Raw genomic sequence first — 23,642 nt, 5'->3', positions numbered from 1 at the left:
TTAACATACAGGCTAATTAAAAAAAAGAGATTGAAGTCACAGATGCCCCTTCAGACTTCAGTAAACAAGATGAACCTGTGAGCTTCCCAAATTAAATATACTGTTCTTGAAGGTAAGTTCAATTCTTAAAAATATTAAAGGCTTTCCCATTAATTCAAATAAAAATAGGTTGTGCATTTGTTTGTTTTGTGGGGTTTTTGCATGTTCAGTTAGGGGCCACAGCAAACAAAGTGCAATGTGTGCGTGTCTGTGTGTCTGTGTGCATGTGTGTCTGTATGTAAATGTGTGTGTGTGTCTATATGTTTGCATAGATAGATAGATAGATAGATAGATAGATAGATAGATAGATAGATAGATAGATAGATAGATACGTAGATAGATAGACAGACAGATAGAAAATGGATGATGGATGATAGAGATTGATTGATTTGATTGATAGATGCCATATGCAAATTGCAAGGTCTGTGGGAGGAACCTCCCGGCTAGTAAGATCATTTTTCACCGACCAAAACTAGGCTCTCCATTATTTGCACAATCACCTTAAAACATTTTTCTTATTCTTTCTTTGTAACTGAGTTCTGGAAAATTAATGTAAATTTCAACATTAATTAATTAATGTTCCCTCATGCACAGAATCTCACATGGCTTTCCTTTCTCTTTGAAGCTCAGGGGGAATGTTCATTATCTCGATCTGTCTTGCTTGCCATTTCATACCAACCTTATCAATACGCCTTTGACTCTGCCTTTTCTTCCCTCTTTTTCAAATGAGTTGAAAAGAGCATAATCAAATTAGGAAATAATAATGAGGCAACAAGCACCCTGGGCTTCATCTGACAAGACAAATTCTCCAAAGGGCAGCTGAATGTATGAGTGATGAGAAGACAGGATTGAGAATCATGGGGAGTGAATCAACTCTAATGATAATTGTTCTGTGAAAAGACAAATTTAGGACTCTGCCTATGTTTCAACAAAAGAAGAAAAGAATTAAAATGAGAAAATATGCAGCAATTGCATTGTTGGCTGCTCTGGTTCCTGGGAGTTGTTTGGGTTAGTTGTTTAATAGTGTGGTACTTGGCTTCTGAAAAGATGCTTACCACTGCCGAAGAGGCTTCTGGGAGTGTTTCATGGAAATAAGCAGCATGAGTAGAAGTAATACTAGGCTTAGCTTCTACCTCACCCCTGGGGAAAAAAAGGCAGAATTCAAAGTTGTGCAGCATTGGCTCTGTAGAGTAGTCCCTGACTTACAATAGTTCATTTAGTGACCATTCAAAGTTACAATTGCACTGAAAAAAGTGACTTATGACCATTTTCCACACTTACAACTATTGCAACATCCCCATGTGATCAAAATTCAGACTCTTGACAACTGACTCATATTTATGATGGTTGTAGTGTCCCAGAGTCTTTCAATCAGCTTTTGTGACTTCTGACAAGCAAAGCCAGATTCACTTAACAACTGTGTTACTAACTTAACAACTGCAGTGATTCACTTAACAACTGTGGCAAGAAAGGTTGTAAAATGGGGTAAAACTCACTTAACAACAACTGTCTCGCTTGCCAATGGAAGTTTTGGACTCAATTGTGGTCATAAGTTGCAGACTACCTGTACCTGAAATACAGATTGTTGCAATTCGAGAGCAAAGCTAATGAAGTGCATCAAAGGGCAATTTAAAATAAACAAAAGCAGCAATGAGCATTAAATACTTCGGCTAATTGCAATACTGATTGCAATGCAACAGGGTTAATCCTTTTTGAAGAACTTGTAGTCCAAAGCATTGGTATCCTTGAAGGATTGGGTGACTTTCCATGAAGTTCCTTAATCTAACATTCGTTTTAAGACACTCAGTTGAAGATTCCTTCTCCAAAATATACTGCAGGTTACCTGTGATTGATGACAACTCTTAAGAGTGCTCACACCTAAAATCAATACAGATGTTGGATATCGACAACTCCTTGATTAGCTCCAACCCAAGGAGCACACAGTGCCCAGCCTCTGCTTTCTTCCATCATACTGAGCCTTATTTCTTAGCAGTTTTAGAATAGCTAATATGGAACATTGTTCCTGTGGTCTTAGTATTAGGAAAGAAATTGAGTATATGCATACATAGATTATCCAGTCTAATTCAAGGTATCAGTCTGGAATTCTAGAAATGGACTGATCTAGTTTGGGTTAATCTACTAGGTAGATTATAAAAAAAATTCTTCCAATATTACTCAGGATGTGACTGAGCAATAGTGGAGTAGAATTAAGTTGTAGCCACAATCATCAACCGGAAGTTCTCCTTTTATACTCAGGAATTTTCACAACCTCTCCCTTTTTCCCTTAAGACAGGGGTCCCCAACTCCCAGGCCATAGCCCATTACCGGGCCATGGCCTATTCAGAATCAGATCATGTGAGCAGCAGGCCTGGCATGCATGTGCAATGCATATGCACAGCTCCACTAATGCAAATATGTGCACTGGCCTGCCACTCATGCATATCAGCCCACCACTCATTCAGCCCAGTTCCCCTCTCCCCCCCCCCAGCTGGGCTGCCAAGCCATAAGAGTTGGGGGAGAGCTGCCTTAAGACATTGCAGCTGAGACAACAACTGGTGCCTTGGTTGAACAATCATTTGATTTAGGCAGGGCAATCACTCATTGACTAATAATCTTTGTCTCTCCCATGTTATTTTATATACTGTAAACTAACCAAACTTTGTTTTGCTTGTGTGAATTTGTTGTGATTTCTGCAATAACCTAGAGCCTAGGAGAAATACACTGAGACACTAATATGCTGGAAGTGAAATGGAGTGGGTTTAATTTTGTCAATCCTCCCCTTTTCTTCTGAGAAGGAGGAAACCTACTGAAAGAAGAAGCAAGTTATGATGCACACTGAAACTTAAATTTATTTAATACCATAATCTTCTACCATGCATTCACATTTTGGAAATCAAAGCTATGAAATTCCAACCAGGATGGAAGATATCCAGTCAGCATGCATAATTGGTATAAGTGCAAAGTAAATAGAAACTGGATGTGGTTAGATTATCCTTCTCCACTTCTGAATCTCAAAGCAATAATGCAATAATTTGATTCATGAAACACCCACCAAATTGTTATGAAACTATCTGCACCTAACTTTTCTGAGGTTCCACATGGCTTTGCACTTTCTCCTCTTTTGACACCTCTTGCCATAGACATTTAAAGTCTGTTCATAACTATCCATTCCCAATCTATTATTTATGATGGTGGATCACATTTCCCCTGTTCAAGATGCAGTTAGGTTATTGTTTCCATGTGCTATGTTGCACATTCCTTTCCAAGTAAATAGAGTTAAATTATGGCATCTGTATTCAGCTGAACAGGGACAGCCAAACTATATCTGTTAAACATGACTTCCCTTGCTATTGAATCTTAAAGCAAATCACGGTAAGTGTAGATAGGTTATATTTTTTTTCTTTCCATTTACAGTATGAACTTGATTAAAATGGGCATATGCTGAATATTCCAGGATAGAGATTACCAACCAATCAATTCCATGAAAACCAGGATGATTAGAAGTGGTCAACCATTAGGTTGTATATCTGTGAATCACAGCAGTGTTGCCTCCTTCCAATGCTCTTTTGTTGCAAAGGATGATACTGTCATTCCGATCTAATGCTCTAAGTGGGAAAACTAATTTCATAATAGGAACTAGGAGAAATAACAAGCATATCCCTATCACTTCCCCATACTTCATAAGTCTCTAACCCTGTTTTTTAAGCCCTTGGTCACAGTAGGATCACATAGTCTGTCTCATCTAGTTTATCTATTTCATTTAACCCATCTTTTGTCCTTAGTACTTCATTTTCTTGTGCAGCTTATTGTTTTCTTCCCTGGCTTTTAATAACTACTCTGGGGAAGGATCATGTTACATCTGTGCAACATCTAGTGTGCCATTGCCACTTCAATATTTTGAAATAGCAGCAGTAGGTGCATTAGTTTTTGCTTAGTAAGATAATGTCTCCCTGAGAAGAAATATGGAAAATAGAATTGTTGCTTAATATACTTATTTTACTTAGTTTATACCTGAACATGTAAAGTTTGCCTGGGGAAAATTAGCCTGTCACTGAGAAAAGAAAATATCAAGAATAATAGATTAATGAAAGTGTGATCATGGTAGCTTAATATGGAAAACTGGGAGCTTATAAAAGATAAGTAAGAGAGCCAGTAAAGATGCTAACATAATCAATTTTAAATGCAAATTATTCCTTATATAAATGGATCTTCTGCGTGAGGTCAAGATTCTTTCTTAGTAGGGGAAAATTCTCAGATGCTCTCATGATGTTCCTCCAGCTATTTGCATCAGTTACAAGGAAAGGCAAAAAATACAAAGGCTGTGTGGACATTAATGTTATGTTGATGCGGATATGGATATTATAAAAACTTTGCAAGTCAATTTTCAGTAGGATTATAGAGTTGTGGTCACAATCTGATTATTTATTTCATTGGGCCTATAGAGCAGGGGTGTCAAATTTGCCACATCATATGACGTGTCACAACATATTGTGACTTTTTCCCCATTGCCAGAGCTGGGGTGGGTGCGGTTTCGGTATAATGCATCCAGCCCATGGGCCGGATGTTTGACACCCCTGCTAGAGGGATAAAGGAATTTGTTTTAGGCAGCTTTTTTAAAAACAGAAAAAGAAAAAAAAGGGAAGCAATTTAATTTGAAACATCCCCTTTTTTTTAATCCCATTTATATCCCGCCCTTCTCCGAAGACTCAGGGCGGCTTACAATCTAAAGCACAAATCAATGTGCTTAGCAAATTGTTCAGGCTTTGGTATAGAACTTTAATGCTAAAATGCTAAGAAACATTACATACATAAATAAAGATGTTGAGAAAAGTTTCATTTTATGAAAATATGCACATGCAAACTAATGTGGATATTAGATGGAATAGAAAAATGTTTGAAGGAATGTAAAATCAATGCAGAATGAATCTAGATTTATTCATCCATAGGTCTGTGCAAACTAGGTAAGAAATCATATTGTACAGAGTTCTCCAACTTTTCCAGGTTAGCGGCCCAGAGGGGGGAGAAAGAGGGGATGATTTTTGTGGGTGGGCAGGTACACATGTGCATGCGTGTGCATGCACATGTATCTGTGACATTCACAACAATGCTCATCCAAATGGGGCCACAAGCATCAAAACACAGATCATGCTATTTGGGCCACAAATATCCTAACGACGCTCACGTGAGTGGGGTTGCAAATATCCCTGATGTTCACGGCACTGCTCATGCAAGTGAGGCTATGCACACACACATATGGGTGCATACCAGCCAGCCACCACCGCCCAGAGGCAATTAGGCCATGGGCTACTGCTCCATTGCCCACAGGTCAGAAACCCCTGCTCTTGTAGCAAAAAAGGATTTGCTTTATTTCCAAAGGAACCTTGCAGAAAGTAATGGCAAGAAAACAGAGGTGATGTTTAGGGAAAGGTAGTTCATATATTATCTAGAACACAGATGTAGGAGACAGAATGAAAAAAAAGCCCTAGATTTTCAAGAAATGTGTGCTGGCAGGTGCACAGAATATAATAGATTGTAAATTCAGAAAGGAGATGAAATAGCATCTCTAACAATCATGGGGTGGTTTTTGTTTTGTTTTTTTGTCAAAAGCAACCAGCAAAGGCATAAACTTTTTCAGCAACTTCAGCAAGAATTATATAGAATAGTTGATTCATCTCTCAGATACAGGTTGTATGATTATTATTATTTTTTAAAAAAGGATTACCATAGTTAATCCAGAGCAGTTAGTTTCACACTTCAGTAGAGGTAAGGAGATGGACCTGACACTTGTTTAAGAACTCTTCAGTGGTGTAGAGGGAGGAATACTCATTAATTTTATTCTTAGGATGGAAATAAATTAAAAAAAACCCTTAATATTCAACTGACCCTTTATGTGAACCATGAAGCAACTGAGATATTAAGAACAAGGAAAGTGTTGATGAAAAGAATGGAAGAGAAAACCCGTGTAGTAAGGAACATAATTCAAGTAGTTAAATTTAATAAAGATAAAATACTCCTGAAAGCACTTTCTAGGATGAAACCAGATCCATGTAATGATGTGGGAAGGGCAGAGGGAATGTGAAGAGTTTGCTATATGGTTCAATGCAGAATTTTGTAACCTGCCCCCAGATCAATGCAGAATATTAGTGATGCATCACATGAACTTGGAGATGAGGCCAATCTTCAATCCTCAATGACATTTTGCAAGAGCAAAGTATTATGGTTGCTTCCCTGCTTAGAAGCAAGTGACCACTTTGTTTTGTAGTTTACCTTCAAGAGGGTCCTTTGTTCAAAGTTTCAATGCTTCAAAACTCTGCATATTCATACTGTGTTATACACTGAACAAAGAATTAGTAGAGTGAGATGGTAAAAAAAAATCAACTATGTTTGGGGAGAACCAAGTTTAGGTCTCCCTTTGGGTATGAAAATTCAAGCCAGCCACACTCTCTTGTCACAGGCCATGGGTTGTTCATTTGAGGACAAAGCGAAAGCCACCTTTCTAGAGAAAAGGTGGGCAAATGAACAAAACACTAATATGAGCAAGTCATATCCTGAATTGCCACAGCGCTGCAGGAAATGCTATTGAATTATACATATATGCTGTAGGTGCTTGTATGTCTGCATGTGTGTATATGTACACCAGTACGCTCTCCCACAGAAAGACTGATCTCGTTTTAGCTTATTAGCTAAATCTCAGTCATTGTATTAGGTTTTAGAAAGACTTAATACTATGGTGACTGGCAGAATTCCAAAGGCAGGGCAGAAATTGGAATGTATGGAAAATCTGACATCAATTTAGCATAAACATTCAATTGTTGTTAAGACTGAGAGTGGGCGAATGGAGACGTTTCAAAGTGTGATAGAATGGGAAGAAGCTTTAGAGGCAGAAGGAATGTTGTGCTATTTTTCACACCTATTTATTTTTTTTAGAAACCAGCTGGAGTGGGAGAGAGCAACACAAACATCTCTCTACCTCCAGTACATCTGCTATGGTAGCCTGTCACAGTCAAGCTCCTGGACTCCTTGGTGACTCCAACATTAGAGCGCCAAATGACGAGCTCAATTGCCTTGCAAAAATTTTGTATAATCTACAGGAACAGAACAATTAAAAATTACCTATGTGGGTGACATTCTGTTGACTGTTGATTCCTCCAATGTGTATGCTAAACAATAATTTCATTTTAGTTTTAATCCATCAGCTTTTTAAAAAAAATCCTGTAAGGTTCTTTATCTTAACTATGTGATCTAACTGTGCAGATCTAAAATGCCCAAATTAACACATAATCCCTACTAAAATTTCCAAGAATAATGTGTGATATTGTGTGAGTGAGAATTACTAGCAGAATTACCTGTCAGATTGGTACGAAAGCTTGGTTGGCTGAATATACCTACTTTAGGTCTCCAGTGCAAGTCTAAACTATTTCTGTCTCATACTGATAACTACTGAGAAATCAGAAAGGAAAACATGTTAGCCATAAGGATGTAATTAAGATAGATCATTGGGAACAAAATTAGAGCTGAATCTGTCAATCAGGTTGTGATCATGTAAGTGAAAAAAGTAGGTTGGAAAAAGTGAAGCAAAGAAAATATGTTAGACCAGCAGTCCCCAATCTTTTTGTCACCAAAGACCAGCTTCATGGAAGACATTTTTTCCATGGGGGGGGGCACATGCACAGTTTACAGTAAGGTTTGTGTTCTTATGAGAATCTCATGCCTGATGATCTGAGGGGGACCTGAGGGGAACCAGATGAAACTTCACTCACCCACTGCTAACTTCCAAGTGTGTCCCCCAGTTCATAATAGTCTGTGGCCCAGGGGTTGAGGATCCCTATGTTAGACAATGAACTGATGGACAATTTGCATCTGTGTCTCTGGAAAAAAGAGTTCATTTTGAGACTATCTCTGCAGTCCCATTCCATCCTCTCTGCTTGCATTGCCCTACATTCAGTGTTCCTACAATGAATCTCCCACAGTTTTTACTATTAACTATTAAATTTGTGTTAGAGACACAAATTTACCCATTAATGAAACCCTACAAAAATAGTTGGCATGATTCTTCATATAACTGTATATAGATTCCTTCCATGCAGTGATTTTCAGCTGTGCAGATGTATACTAAAAAAACAAAACATTATTGATACATGTATACCAAATGTGTATTATGAATCAAGTCAGTTTACCAGTGTTTACCATGCTTTTAAAGCCAGTTTGGTGTAATGGTTAAAGCATCAGGCTACAAGTGGGAAAATCATGAGTTCTATCTTGCCTAGGCACAAAGCCAAGCTAGTTATTTTCTCCCAGCACTAGGAAGGAGGCAATGGGGAAGCCACTTCTGAAACACCTTGGCAGGAAAACTGCAGGGACCTATCCAGGTAATCTCTGAGCACTGGACAAGACTGAAAGGAAGAAAAAAAACCAGTGTTTTATCACTGTATAATGGATGTGCACATTGATAAAGCACTCCACTAAAAAATATAGTATGATTATTAATGAGATATTTTAGAAAAAATGTGGTTTCAATTTAGTGTGATCCCTGAGATTCTCTGAATGCTGCATATGAAATTACTGTCAGCTCTTAGTACTACAAAGACAGATTTTTTCCCATGACAATCTGCCCTACCTTATCCTTCAGGTCTTCCAACGGTGCAGCCATCACCATTGTTAAGTCCTTCCACCTTACTTCTGATCATCCTCTTCTGCTCTTTGCTTCTATCTTTGCTTCTATCTTTTTCTATAGCCTTTTATAGAGAGCTGCAGAGAAAAGAGGGAATGGCCTTCAGAAAAAGGAGGAGGAATCTCTTCCAGACAAAAGTCAGATAAAAGGGGTTGAATCAAGATCATATAAAATGTTAGTACTACTTTATAATCCCTTGGTAAGACCTCACTTGGAATACTTCATCCAGTTTTTGGTCCCCACAATATAAAAAAGATATTGAGAGTCTAGAACAGACATGTCAAACTCGTGATGTCACATGACGTTGCACAACGTATTGAAGCTTTTTCGCCACTGCCAACAATGGGGTGGGCATGGTTTCCTGATGATGCATCCAGCCTGTGGGCCAGCTGTTTGATACCCTTGGTCTAGAAAGTCTGCAGAGAAGAGCAACACAGATGATTAGGGGGTTGGAGGCTAAAACATATAAAGAACAGTTGCTGGAATTGGGTATGTCTAGCTTAATGAAAAGATAAATAGATGATAACAGTGTTCTAATATTTGGAGGGCTGTTACAAAGAAGACGGAGTCAACCTATTATCCAAATCCCCTGAAGGCAAGACAAACAGCAGTGGATGGAAACTAATCAAGGAGAGAACCAACCTAGAACTAAAGAGAAATTTCCTGACAGTTAAAACAATTAGTCAGTAGAATGACTTGCCTCCAGAAATTGAGTGCTTCAACACTGGGAAGGCAACCATTTGTCTGAAATGGTATAGGGTTTCATGCTTGAGTAGGGGGTGGAACTAGAAGATCTCCAAGGTCCGTTTAAACTTTGTTATTCTGTTAAAAGAAATCAAACTCCACAGCAGGAATGTAACATATGCAAATGTCTAAGACAGGGGTCAAGAAAGTTATATGGGTATGTTGACATGGTCATCAGCAAATGAACTTTCTTGAGGCCAACTGTAGTTTAACTTTTAAAATCTAGATGTCCCCATTTTCACATCCAATACTACTATCATACAATGACCCCAAGAAAGGTGAATGATAATCACAGTTTCTTGACTGTTCTTTCTCATTCATCCATGTGATGTTCAGCTGTTTTCTTTGTTTATTTTTTTAAAGTAGAATTTCACAGTATATGTTTGTAACTCTATTTCCCTTGTTTAGACAGAAAAAACTGGCATATAGCTGTTTAATTTAAACCAATGGCATGGTGGCTTTCTTTTAACATTATTTTAATCATTTGGTATTACTTCTGATATTGAATTCCCAAAAGGGAGATTCTAGAGAAGATGCTTAATCTATCTTTATAAATTGTCTTTAATATATATAAAGCATTACTTTACCAATAGTCAGGGAAGAAGCTTTTAGTTTTGAATTAGGGAACAAACACGATCATGTTTATATTCCCTGTCTGGTAATGATGGGAATCATGCAATGGCTTTTTGAACCAACAGGATAAATAAGGCTTTTTGAATCAACCAATAAATAAGTTCTGCGTGCAGTGACCACATTTGTCACTTTGTTAGTTGAAGATTTTATTTGTCTCAGCAAGAAACTTATGGTGCCCCTACTTTTTCTATGCTCAGAAGCTCTAGAGCAGTATTTGCCAGCTTGAGAGCTTCCAGCTGTGTAGACTTCAGCTTTTAGCATCAATAGCAACACTTATGTTGGCTGCGAAATTCTATTAACTAAAATCCACGCATCTGGAAGCTGCCAAGGTTGAAAAACACTATTCTAGAATGCCATATTTAACGGGATATTTTATAACAGTGGTTCTTAATTGACAGTACATGTGAACTTAAAAGTAATCTGTGTAAGAACAAATCAATGGAACTTTAATTCTTTAAATTGGACTGCAAAAAATAAATAGGATAAAAGGATCTTTTTTACCACTTTACAATGCCTTGGTAAGGCCACACTTGGAATACTGCATCCAGTTTTGGTCACCAAGATATAAAAAAGATGTTGAGACTCTAGAAAGAGTACAGAGAAGAGCAACAAAGATGATTAGGGGACTGGAGGCTAAAACATATAAGTAACGGTTGCTGGAATTGGGTATGTCTAGTTTAACGAAGAGAAGGATGAGGGGGGACATGATAGCAGTGTTCCAATATCTCAGGGACTGCTACAAAGAGGAGGGAGTCAAGCTATTTTCCAAAGCACCTGAAGGCAGGACAAGAAGCAACGGATGGAAACTAATCAAGGAGAGAAGCAAGCTAGAACTAAGGAGAAACTTCCTGACAATTAACCAGTGGAACAACCTGCTTCTAGAAGTGGTGAATGCTCCAACACTGGAAGTTTTTAAGAAGAGACTGGACAGCCATTTGTCCGAAATGGTATAGTGTTTCCCAGGGCTTTTTTTCTCATAGAACGCTCAGAACAGAGTTCCGGCACCTTTTTTGGATGGAACCTTGTAGGGTAGGCAAGGTGGGTTGTATGACATGTGTGAGTTCCGGAACCTTTTTTTTTTTACCAAAAAAGCACTGGTGTTTCCTGCCTGAGCAGGGGGTTGGACTAGATGACCTCCAAGGTCCCTTCCAACTTTATTATTATTATTATTATTATTATTATTATTATTATTATTATTATTATTATTATTATTATTATTATTATTATTATTATTATTATTATTATTATTATTTCTAGCATGGTATGGTTCAGTTTCTTGCACAGAATAACTAGTGGACAAGATATAAGAGGCCAAGGGTCTTCATTTTAGTCATTTTGTCTTGGGTGTAGGCAATTAAGGGGTATATTGACTGATAACAGGAATCAGAAGGATACTAGCCAGAAGATCAGCTCTAGGTTTGGAGTTAGTTAGTCATTGTTGGTCATGTACTAATTAGCTGTTTGGTAATCAATGACATTTATTTATTTATTTATTTATTTATTTATTTATTTATTTATTTATTTATTTATTTATTTATTTATTTATTTATTTTATTTGTATACCGCCCTTCTCCCGAAGGACTCAGGGCGGTGAACAGGGCAATAAATATTAAAATACAGAAATACAAAAATTAAGAAGAGATTAAACCATAATGCCCAATAAAACAGATAAATTACATAAAAACAGTGATAAAATCCCAAACCCATCAGACCAGGCCGGCTTGTTCAAACAAATAGGTCTTTAGATCACGTCGGAAGGAGCGAAGGTCGGGAGCCATCCGGAGCTCAACCGGTAAACGGTTCCACAGATCCGGCGCACCCACAGAGAACGCCCTCCCCCTGGGGGTCACCAGTCGGCACTCTCTGACCGGTGGTACCCTGAGGAGGCCCTCTCTGTGGGAGCGCACTGGGTGGAGGGAAGTTGATGCCAGCAGCAGGTGCTCCCTAAGGTACTCCAGACCCATGCCATGTAGGGCTTTAAAGGTCATTACTAGCACCTTGAATCTCACCCGGAAGGCAACTGGAAGCCAATGCAGCTCACGGAGCAGAGGTGTAACATGGGAGTATCGGGAGACCCCCAACATGACTCTTGCGGCTGCATTCTGCACCAGTTGGAGCCTCAGAGTGGTCCTCAAGGGCAGCCCCATGTAGAGAGCGTTGCAGTAGTCTAACCGAGAGGTCACGATCACATGAGTGACTGTACACAAGGCATCCTGGTCTAGATAGGGCCGCAACTGGCGCACCAGGCGAACCTGGGCGAAGGCCCCCCTAGTCACAGTTACTATATGATCTTCTAAAGAAAGCTGTGAGTCTAGGAGGACTCCCAAGTTGCAGGTCCTATCTACGGGGGGTAATAACTCACCCCCCATAGTAAGAGATGGAATCCTCTGAGTTTCCCGAGATGCCGGCACGTACAGCCACTCAGTCTTGTCAGGATTGAGCCGAAGCCTGTTCCTCCCCATCCAGACCCGAACCGCCTCCAGGCAATGGGACATCATGTCGAGGGCATCACTGGGGTGGTTTGGGGTCGAAATAAAAGGGCAACAGCATTGGGGGAGGAGAATATTTAAAAAAAATATTCTTGGTTCACCACTGAGTGGTTAATTGATTAAAAGATGAATGTCTTTCTGCTACTAGGCATAGCATAGCATGCTGTTAGGCATAGCATGAAAAATGTCTTTCTTATGAAAAATGTAACTTACAAATCTATGTTCCACTCATATGACAACCTGAAGCTGACATTTACTTCAACTGGGTTTTGTGGAAATGGAAGAATTTTCTTCCTTCTACTCAGTGTGCCCCGTCCCCCAGTATTGAAAGGCAAACATCTGTGTCACATAACTAAGAAACTATTATGTTAACTCTTGAGGCTAAACTGAACCGTTTGTTAAGTTTGTCATCAAAGAATAAATTGTCTCCTTCGTTGGAGCAAATGGCAGAGAGTGATTAATTATCCCTGGCTGCCATATTGTGACATTCCTAGATGTTTGTGAGTAAAGTCCACATGTTGTGATTGATTCTTTTCCTCTGCTTGAAAATTTTGAGCTAACTGATGACGTTGGGAAAACAGGATACTTATGGAGATAATTTTCAGATGGTCTTCCTTAGAGTGCTTCATATACATAAAACACTAACACTAAAGACTACCTCTGGTTTATTTCCTATAGGTGCCTCTGTTGGTTCCTATAAAGCTCTTCAAATGTTACAAATGCTTTCTGGTATGAAACTAATAAAAGCTACACTCATTCAATTCTATGCAGGCAAATATAAGTCTTCTTGATTTGCAATTCAGGAAGAACTGCTCTTAGGATCCCCATGAAAGCCATTGCTTGTTATGCATCTAGCAGAACTGAGATGCAATAAATGATTGAAAGCTGGCCAGAAGGGGGAAACTGCTTTTGCCTGGTGGATATAAACAGGTTTACTGAATCTGTGTTTTTGAAGCCTGCATTGTCTCTGCCACTTGGCTGGTATGATGCCAGGTGGCAGAGTGGGGGAAGCAACTTGACATCTCTAGACATTTCCATTTCTGGAGAGGAAAGTTCCCTCCAGGTATTCTTTGGCAGGAGACTATGATTCCCCTGTATCTCATAAGTCTTGATCCTGAAGAAGCACCAATGCATCAGAAAATGTTTTGAAGGTAATGTTGACCCCAAGATTATACACAAGATACAACAATTACAACCTTATATAGCAATCATAACCTTATTTGTGCTGCCCAGAGTCATAGGGAGTCAGGCAGCATACAAATTAAACAAATACATTTATTTTTCTTGATTTATTGTAAGTGGCCACTCCAACAGATCTGACAGCTTACATCTGATACAATGTTGAAACAATTAAAAATACAGACAAAAGAAAACAGACAGCACTAATAACCTGTCTGCTATAAAAGCTTGTAACGTATATTTTGATAATCTTGTTAGATATTAAACTGAAGTAATGTCTCTTCTTTGTATTCTGAATGCTTGTGCTTTGTCAATTTGGGACTTCAGGCATTATGATTTGTAATATGTGGACAGAATAGCAACAAGGAAGCCGGAATATATGATTTACCTAACCACGGTGAAAATGCCACTAATCTTGTAAGGGCCAGTTCTTGTACCATGGCAGAATGAGTTTTTTTAAAATCACATATTCAGAAATAAACAAGATTGTTGTGTCTGTATGCTCAGGTGAAAAAAGAAACAATTTAGAATTCAAACGTTGTACCTGTTATTTAGTTTTCTGAAGTCCACAATTGCTTCTGCCTTGCCAGTCTACTGTTCTCTTTCAAATTAATCTAATGCTATTCTTTTCTTTCTCTTTAAGGATGATTCCAGCTACAAATAAAGCCTTTGTGGTGAACAATCTAGTTTCTGGAACAGGCTATGATCTGTGTGTTCTGGCCCTGTGGGATGACACTGCCACAACGCTCACTGCTACCAACATAGTAGGCTGTGCCCAGTTCTACACCAAAGAGGACTATCCCCAGTGCCAGTCCATGCACAGCCATTTTCTGGGTGGGACCATGATTTTAATCATTGGAGGCATCATTGTGGCTACTCTGCTGGTATTTATCATCATACTCATGGTGCGGTACAAGGTTTGCAACAACAATCCTGGTAAGATGGCCAATGTTAGCAACGTCTATTCTCAAACAAATGGATCTCAACCTGTCCAGAATGGAGTCCTGCCACAAGTGAATCCCAAAGTTGTGGTAAGGAATGAACTCATGGAGTTTAACTGTGAGTCGGCACACAGCAGTATCTCTTCTTCCTCTAGTTCCATGAACAGCCGTGACTGTGATGGCTACAGCCTCCAAAGTGAGCAGGGCACATTGTCCAGTAAATGGAGGCCCCCATCAAGATCGAAGCATCACAATATTGATCGGCTCATGGGAGCTTTTGCCTCTCTGGACTTGAAGTGTCAGAAAAAAGAAGAAACAATAGACTCAAGAACTTCCATAGTGGTCCGTCACTCAGACAAGGAGCCACTTTTGGGTCAGCAGGAATCCAAATTTCGTAGCCTCCTCATGTTGCCACTGGAGGGTAAAACTAAGCGTAGCCATTCTTTTGACATGGGGGACTTTTCCACTTCTCAGTGTTGCAACTACCCAAAAAAAATCACAAACATTTGGACAAAACGTAGTTTGTCAGTGAATGGTATGCTTTTACAGTACAATGACAGTGACGTGACAGAATCAAAGGGAACTTATGGGAGTTCTGAGTGGGTCATGGAAAGCACAGTGTAAATAGAAGTTGCCCTCCATTCCATTCTTAGTCCTACCAAACATAACCAAGACATGAGTTCAAAAGGCCATAAATGTGATAGAAGGAAAACACACACACACACACACACACACACACACAAACACATTCAGCAACATATTGGTCAATAAATATTAACATAAAAATTCAAGTGGAGTAAACGAAGTTATGAGACATTTATAGGATGTGTGCATGTGTGTAAGGAGATGGTGATATGCCCTCAACATATTATTTATATCTGTGTGAATGTCTCAAGGAATTCACTGGAAACATTCAGTGCTATCCCAGTTTCCCAGTGAACTGTGTAACAAAATTGAAAGAGGATTAATGCTGGTTAAGAAGTGTCTATTCAACTCTTAGGAGAATTATTTTTGTCTTCATTTTCTCATTGTCTGAGAAGAACATTTCAGTGGACACAAATCTAACAGGGAAATAACCTCAGCTGCCACTACATAACCAATATATCTGGAAAAAGGAAACCCTGAACACACAAATTAACATTAAGATTAAAAGCAACATTTTGAAAAAATCTTGCCACTGTTTACCTGAATATTCTCCCCTCTCCAGAAAAAATAGTAATCCAACAGTCCATACTCAATGCCTTTCTTTCCCTTGTTATAAGTCTTTTTTTAAAAAATTCCATAGCACTTTCCCAGAAAAAATCTAATAATTGATTATTAATAATTAAGGTGTTATCATTTTCCAATCTTATTTTATTCATCAACAGATGGCCATAGGTTATTAAGAATATAAGAGAGTTTAGTGTCAGGGTGGAAGAGAGAAATCCAGTTTTTATAACCTGAGGGAGAAAGGAGAAAAATGTTCTTATTTCTGGCCAAGGAGCCCAAATCACTATTTAATCAATAAACAACAAAAAAATCCAACTCATAAACATTAGAAGAGGGAGGGGGATTCATAGCCTTCATATTAAATACCACAAATTGGCATATCATCATGTCAGTCAGAAGAAAGGGGCATGAAATCTCCAGCATCACATGAAACTCCAAGGTTGATTATGAGAATATTCCTCATTTGCTCTGGAAAATGCAGTGTAGACTAGGAGGGCCCCAGATTCAACAGTGCTATATAGTCTCTCTGTGTCCCACATTATGTTCACATGTTTGTCTTTCTTGTTGAAACCCTTGTCCATTTGAGACTACCCATCATGCCTTTTTAAGTGATAATCAAATGCATTAATGGATCTGGAAGAGCTGTGAATGCACAAATTCTGCCCTCCCAAAACACTACTCCATGGCAGAAGTGAAATGTTGGCCTTTAGAGCCACAGCCTATAATTCAGAATTGTTTTTGTATTTATTTGCTCCCAAAGATTTGTCCATTGGGAAGCTCTTTCTGAAATTACACACTATTTATTTTTTCAAAGGGACTGTGCTGAACAGAATTGTAAAAGGGTGAAGAGAACACTCATATACCATCTTGGTTTTTGTTTTTAAGACAAAGCTCAGCTCAGAGATATATTGTGACATGGCTATGTATTTGATCCTGTTATCTGTCATGTTTCCTATTTGAAGTTTTAGAAAATGGCATCCCTGTGATCAAAATATTTTCTTTTCCCTTCCTCTTTTGCTACAAAATGTACAGTAAAAACAACTTATTGGGAAAAAAAATGAACCTTTCTTTTATTCATTATTTCAATGGTCTGTTCTGAATGCTAGAATTAATTTTTGTTTTCTTAGGGGGAAAAAAAGATCCTTCAACTTGTATGTTCTTCCAAGGGAGTTCATTCCAGATCATAGAAGCTGATACTTTCTATCAATTAAATACTTCTGGCTGTAAATAATTCAGCATACAGAAGCAAGGTATTTATAGTAAGAGAGGTGTGCATGTCTATTACACTTTCCTTGAAATTGCCAATATCCACATTTACTATGTATCACATAACACACATTCTCTCTGTACAAAATGTCTTGTCAGTATCTTCAGCCCTACTATTCACCAGCTTCTAATTGAAATAACTCAGGATAATAATAATAACTCAGAACTGTACAAATTGGATAAATTATGAAAATAAAGTAGAAAATAGATTATGGTTCTTACTGAACAGGCAAAAATGATTACTAAGGGATCTTAGGAGCTGTGGTGGTGCAATGGTTAGAATGCAGCTTTGCAGCCTAGCTCTCTGTTCACTGCCAGAGTTCAAATTTCACTGGCTCAAGGCTGACTCAGCCTTCCACCTTTCCGAGTTCGGTAAAATGAGGACCCAGATTGTTGAAGGCAATATACTGACTGTGTAAACCACTTAGAGAGGACTGTAAACAGTGGTGGGATTCATCCAGTTCACACCACTTCAGCAGAACCGGTAGCTAATTTTTTTGTTGCCCAGGCCCAGAATGGACTTACGGAAGTGACATCCATGTTCACATATTTGAATCCCACCACTGACTGTAAAGCACTATGAAGTGGTATATAAGTCTAAGTACCAAGTGCTACTGCTATCTTTGAAATGTTTTAAGAGAACTGGTGCAGCATTGAACATAAGAAAGTCTCAGAGATTCAGAAAAGAATCTCAATAAGGCAAACTCATACTATTTTAAGTGCAAACAGCTTTCATTGTCTGCTGCCTGTTCAAGGTGCCAATTTGACAACTTCCAGAAGCTTCAACTTACATGACTAAAGCTGGCTTGGAATGCAGAGAGCAATCATTTCAACACAGCAGGGCACAAGATTGGAAAGTCCAATCTAGATCATGTTAATTAGCAATACCTAGTACATGAAGTCAACATACCAGCTGATATGCCTCAAGGCTCAGGCTAGCATAGCTTGGTTGCAAAAATGCAGGCAGGCACTAGATGACATGAAGAGGCACCCAAGGTGATTTAATTTGGGGATTTACAACTCAGCCTTGTATGTCCCTCATCAAATTAACCATCCATACAAGTAGTCCTCGACTTATGTTCACCGTTGGTGCCAGAATCTCTGTTGCTAAACAAGGCACCTGATGGCAATCACACAACACCAGGATATGGTATCTGTCATAAATACAGGCTGGTGGCCAAGTGTTCAGACGTAAATGTGAGGACCGGTCATGTCACATTTTTCAGTGCTGTTGTAACTTTGAAAGTCACTCAGTGGATGGTTGTACTTTAATGAGCAGCCTTCTTAAAGTAGCAGCACTTTTTTTCCCCAAAGGCCCTCTGAAAAAGGCCTTATTTTATTAATAGGAGAGATTCTGGACTTGCCCAAGGACTGAAGGACTTCTTCCACATCCTCTTTGAAGCAGATGCAGCACTATTCATTTATTCCAGAATACTTGAAGAGTGGACAATCAGTGCAAATATCTAATGACCCAGATGGTGTAAAAGTAAAATTCCTTTATACAGAAGTTAATATAAAATTTTGGCTTCCCCTTGAAAAGGCTACATCAGAATCTCTCTCTGGGAAAGCTATAATATTTGAAAAATGATAAGTAAAAAAGGTTCATGCATGAATATTCAAAATCTATTTTCCTTTTATTCCACCACTGCATTTAATCAGTTTATCCATCCTTTCAGTGGTGCAACCAGTCATAATGCAACACAACTAGAAATTGCCCAAAAGAGAATATGTTTTTTTTACCTTGGAAATGTAGCTTTCTTGGATATAATTTGGAATTCATTTGGAATGAACAAACACTTCAGCTAGAACAGACATGTCAAACTTGTGATGTCACGTGACGTCATGCAATGTATTGGGACAGTTTTGCCATTGCCAGCAATGGGGTGGGCGTGACTTCTGCATGACACGTCCGGCCCATGGGCCAGCAGTTTGACACCCCTGAGCTAGAACATTGGGAGGAAATATATAAACCTCAAGGTGACATTTTATGTCAGTTCCAGTGATCCCTTACTATAGACCCACCTACTACAGCTGATGAAAATTGGAATTCAGTAGAAATTGGGAAATATACCTATTTCATGAATACTCATATAACAAAAACTAGCATTCATGTCCAAGCATTGTCTCCTTTCCTCTCCTCCCCTCCCCTTGAAGATATACGTGTCCACATTTCTGCACCATAATATGGATACACTATAATTCTTATTTAAAATTAAACAATCCTGAAGAAAGTGTTGTCTCTGCAAAGTATTTTATTTGTTCATTTGTCCATTCAATTTTATGGCCACCCACTCACCAGGCCACTGTGGACAGCTAGCAAGAGTTAAAAACATGAATACATTGATATGATATAATAATAAAACATACTACATTTGAGTCTAATTCTACAGCTCATAACTGGCCCAATGCCTGGGGAAGAGTCCTGTCTTCCAGGGACTCCTGCATCCCATAAGGTGCCACTGATTAATTGATGAGCATGTCATCCCTGTTGAATTTTACAGGATGGGCAGAGATAAAGAGACAGATGGTCATGCAAATACCTAGGCCCTGTGCCATGAAGGGCTTTACAGATGACTACTTTCACTCACCTTGAACTGTATTCAGAAGCCCAGTTGCAACCAGTGCAGTTCACCCAGTATTGGTGATATACAGGCACCTATATATATTCATATATTTTATTGGATACATGTCACAGTTAATTCTTCTATCACCAACATATACAGCAAATTGCTGAAACTGAATAAGAGCACAGATACTGTAAAGCTGCAGGGCATCCTTTTTTTCTTTTTTTTCCCCACTGCTGCAAAATTTTGCTACCTCACAACATTGCATATAGATGTCTGATTGTCCTCCTTGCTTATCTCATCTATGCAGAAATAAACATTTTACTTATTTTAACTTTTTTCTCTTGGAAGAATTCTTTTCCCTAAACTTGGCCAAATTACAATGTTGCAGATTCATTTATCAAAGGTTATTTCTCTCTTTTGGAAATAAAGATCTATGTAATTATGGGGAAATTACTATAAATATCATTTTCTTTGCATCCATTCCTATTAATGTAAGCAGTGGAGAGTTTACTTCCTATAATTCAATACATAGATTACCTCATTTTATGTTTTTTCCTCTGTTGTTTCTGATTATATATTCTGACAAAACATGAGCAATTTGAAATCGCTTTTTTTTGCCACATGAATGTTTCTGCCCAAATTAAATACCATGCATTTCCAAAACTCTTTCCCACATCAGCTATCACAGAAGACCCTATTATATTACTTAGTATCAGATGCTCACTTTGTTGTTGTTGTTGTTGTATATCTTGTAATGGCTGGCAAATTGTATCTGCACATTTGATGTCAGTAAAAGCAGATTTTCATATGAATCTCTTCATGTTTGCATCTGCTAGTGAACTGAAGAAGCCATCACTGCTTTTTGTGCTAACATAACCTCAAATAGATTTCCTTGCAGCTGTGAGTTCACACAATTCCAAGCATCAAAAAGTCAAGTAATTGTGTACATGTGCGAAAGAGCCCAAATTCACAGAAATAAGCATTTTAGTCTTTATTTGAATGTTTTCAGTATTTGAATGTTTTCATTTTACCAGGCGTTCTTATTGCCTTTACTTATTCACACCAAAGAACCTGTTCACACATTGTGTTTAAACATTAAAACATTCTTACTCAGAACTGTGAATGTGACAAACATGTCTTGACAAACAGAACATCTACAGTTTCATTCATCAAGATGGAATGCAACATCTTAGTTGCTAAATCTGAGTCTGTTCAAGTTTGCATTAGGGAAACTTATCCATTGCTACCAATCAGGAAAGCCTAATACAGTAAGTGATATGTGTGTTTACAGATGAACATTTATACTTATAGAGAGAAATGTAGAAAGATGATTTAGACTGAATTGCTGGTTCACCAAGCATGGCATTGTCTACATGAAGCTGTGGTTCTCCAATTTCTTCAGGCAGGTATTTTCTCCTTGGAAATATCACTGTTTAAACCTGAGAGCTTTAGAACACATTGTCCAACATGTGCTATGAATCTTCTTTTATCTCTATATAGACCTAGTTAAATGAAACATTTCAGAAGCATTGCAAGCAAAGGCAACAGTCTATGAAATTCTAATTTAGTAGTGTTGCTCCTACTTCTTTTTTATTATAAGTTTTATTAATTTTATACTATTTACATTCAAATATTTGTGAAGCAATACGGTGGTTGGGTAATCAAAAGTAAACAATATCAAATAACAAGTTATTTGTACATAGCTCAGGTTACTACAACCAAGATTCCCTCTCCACTTCCCTTAGTTATAACATAGTCCAATTAATCAAATTATACATTTCTAATTGTGACCTAGTCAATTAAAATAATTTTCAATATATTTTCACTAGTACATATCAATATCCTGTTTTTAGGTTTTAGCTAATTGCAATAAAAAGATCTAAAGTAGCCTATAATAAATGAAAGAAAGCTTACTTTTGGGTAACCCACATTTCCCTATTTCAATAAAGAGTAATTATCCTGTCTACAAAACTTACATTATTCATTTCAAAACATTCTTATTTTTTACCAATATCGTCTATTTATTATCTTAACAAATCACCACTTATAGCAAAATACATTATATTATATCTTTCCAAATTCTATAATATACTGCATATTGATTCTTAATAACCAACTTTCTTTTAAAAATTAAATAAAAATGAATTTCTGTCTATATCCTTGCAACTAATATATTCTATATGTCATCTTAACCATGCAACAATTGTTAAAATACTATCTTTTCTATAATATAGTTCAGAATTATGTTCTAGAAGCTTAACTTTGTTTTTCCTTACAGATCAGAAACCTAAATGTAAAATCAGTTATATTTTTTAGAGATTCCCCTTAGTCCATGAAAAGTTATTTTTAAACTCTATCCTTAGGAGTCCCACAAAAAGAAACAAGTTCATTTTTTTAAAATCTAACTCTTGCCTTCCTTTTGTGCCAATCAGGCTTCCCTTTTGGCATCTTTAAATTCTCAAATGTATCTCTGTTTTTTCCTATACCCCTTATTTGTATCCAGGGAGAGCACCCAAGTGTCAGTTTTGCAAAGAAAGTATCCCCTTTCTAACCATTGAAATTTTGCTGTAATAATTCAGTTTTTGATTATTGATGTAATATAGTTGTCATTAAATCAGTCAGGTCTTTTTCTTCTTCCAGTTCCATCTGGGTTATATAGAAAGTAGTAGCTGGCATTATGGTTGTCATTTGATTAGCTGAGTTCTCACTGTAATATATTTGAAGGCCTTTAATGTCTTCAGTCTTGATGTTGCTTTATTTGGGTGTTATTGCTTTTTGAGTTGTAAGTTTTGTAGTTGACACTGAAATTTGGACTTTAAGGTTCTCTGTAGGTTGCATTTGTTGTTCTTTGAAGTCTCCTATTTTAGTGTTAGTTTTTGCTTCTTCTGTTTGCTTTTGGATTGTCATTTCCTCATTTAAGGTCAGAGTTTGGTTTGGTGGCTTTAAGTTGTCAGATTTTTCTTGCAGTTTGGCTTTAATTTGCTCTGTCATTGCCAAAATCGTGTCTAGTATCAGTTTGTAGTTAAGTGGTGGGATATATTCATCCATTTCATTGTTGTTTGCAGCTAAGTCTTCCGTGGAGGCTATTTTAGTAAGAGTCAAAGATTATCCACCTCCAAGAGAGTTGTTTTCAGTGCCAGGTGTTCCCACACTTATCTTTAAAAGTGGTGTCAAGGACAACTCTGTTATTCAGTCAGCTCTCACAATAGGAAAAAGATTTACTTGCTGTACCACATTTTGCCACAAGATGTCATCAATAGTATACAGAATGCGATGTAAAAAAATTTCCCCAATTAATATAAAACTTTTATAGCATTAGTCCATTTTTTCCCCTTAATTCAAAGTTTAGAGAGAAAGTAGGGTAGTTGATCCCTACCAAAAAATAGGAGCTTTTTAGTAATTACAAATAAAATTGCTTAAGTTCTTTGCTGAATTACTTGATTTCCTTTTAAGACTTTAAGGCTTTAAAATTTGTTCCCAAGTAAATACACACCGTTTTTTCAAAAAATGGGGAAGGAAATTTCCAGGAAAGTCCCACAAGAGAATGGTTAAAGGGATAAGAAAGGTAAAGTCTCACCCAGGTCCTCCAGATTGCTTCTTAGTGCTAGGTAGTGCTTTTGGCTTTCGGCAGGGAGCAGCTTAATGATTGGCCATCTTTATGGCCGGTTTTTTCTTCTTTGGGCCAAAGGAGCTGTCCTGGATTCAAGCGGAGGGCTTCTGCCCTTCTGCAATCAGAGGGAGGGCCTCCTTGTGGTAGTTGCCCCTCCAGGGCGATTTTTGACCCTTTTCAGGGTCCTCCAAAAAAGAAAGAACGGACAGCAGGGAGCGGACTCTTCCTGCATGTCCGGAAGCACCGTGTGTGCAAACCGGAAGCCAGTAGTGTTGCTCCTACTTCTGATCATAA

General features: G+C 38.0%; 1 protein-coding gene across 1 annotated transcript in view; it reads left to right on the top strand.

The window, feature by feature from the left end:
* Positions 1-15,320, top strand: part of LRFN2 (leucine rich repeat and fibronectin type III domain containing 2) — a gene marked incomplete at both ends in the record, with an annotated part of 70,082 nt that extends 54,762 nt beyond the window's left edge. The window contains one exon of the mRNA XM_081314958.1: positions 14,399-15,320. Coding sequence (XP_081171084.1) covers positions 14,399-15,320 — 922 coding nt within the window. The remainder of the gene's footprint in view (positions 1-14,398) is intronic.
* Positions 15,321-23,642: the final 8,322 nt, after the last annotated feature.

Source organism: Vipera berus, assembly GCF_964194415.1.
Source record: "Vipera berus genome assembly, chromosome: 1".
Lineage (NCBI taxonomy): Eukaryota > Metazoa > Chordata > Lepidosauria > Squamata > Viperidae > Vipera > Vipera berus.
The sequence above is the reverse complement of the archived record's forward strand: the minus strand, read 5'-3'. Positions and strand labels throughout refer to the sequence as shown.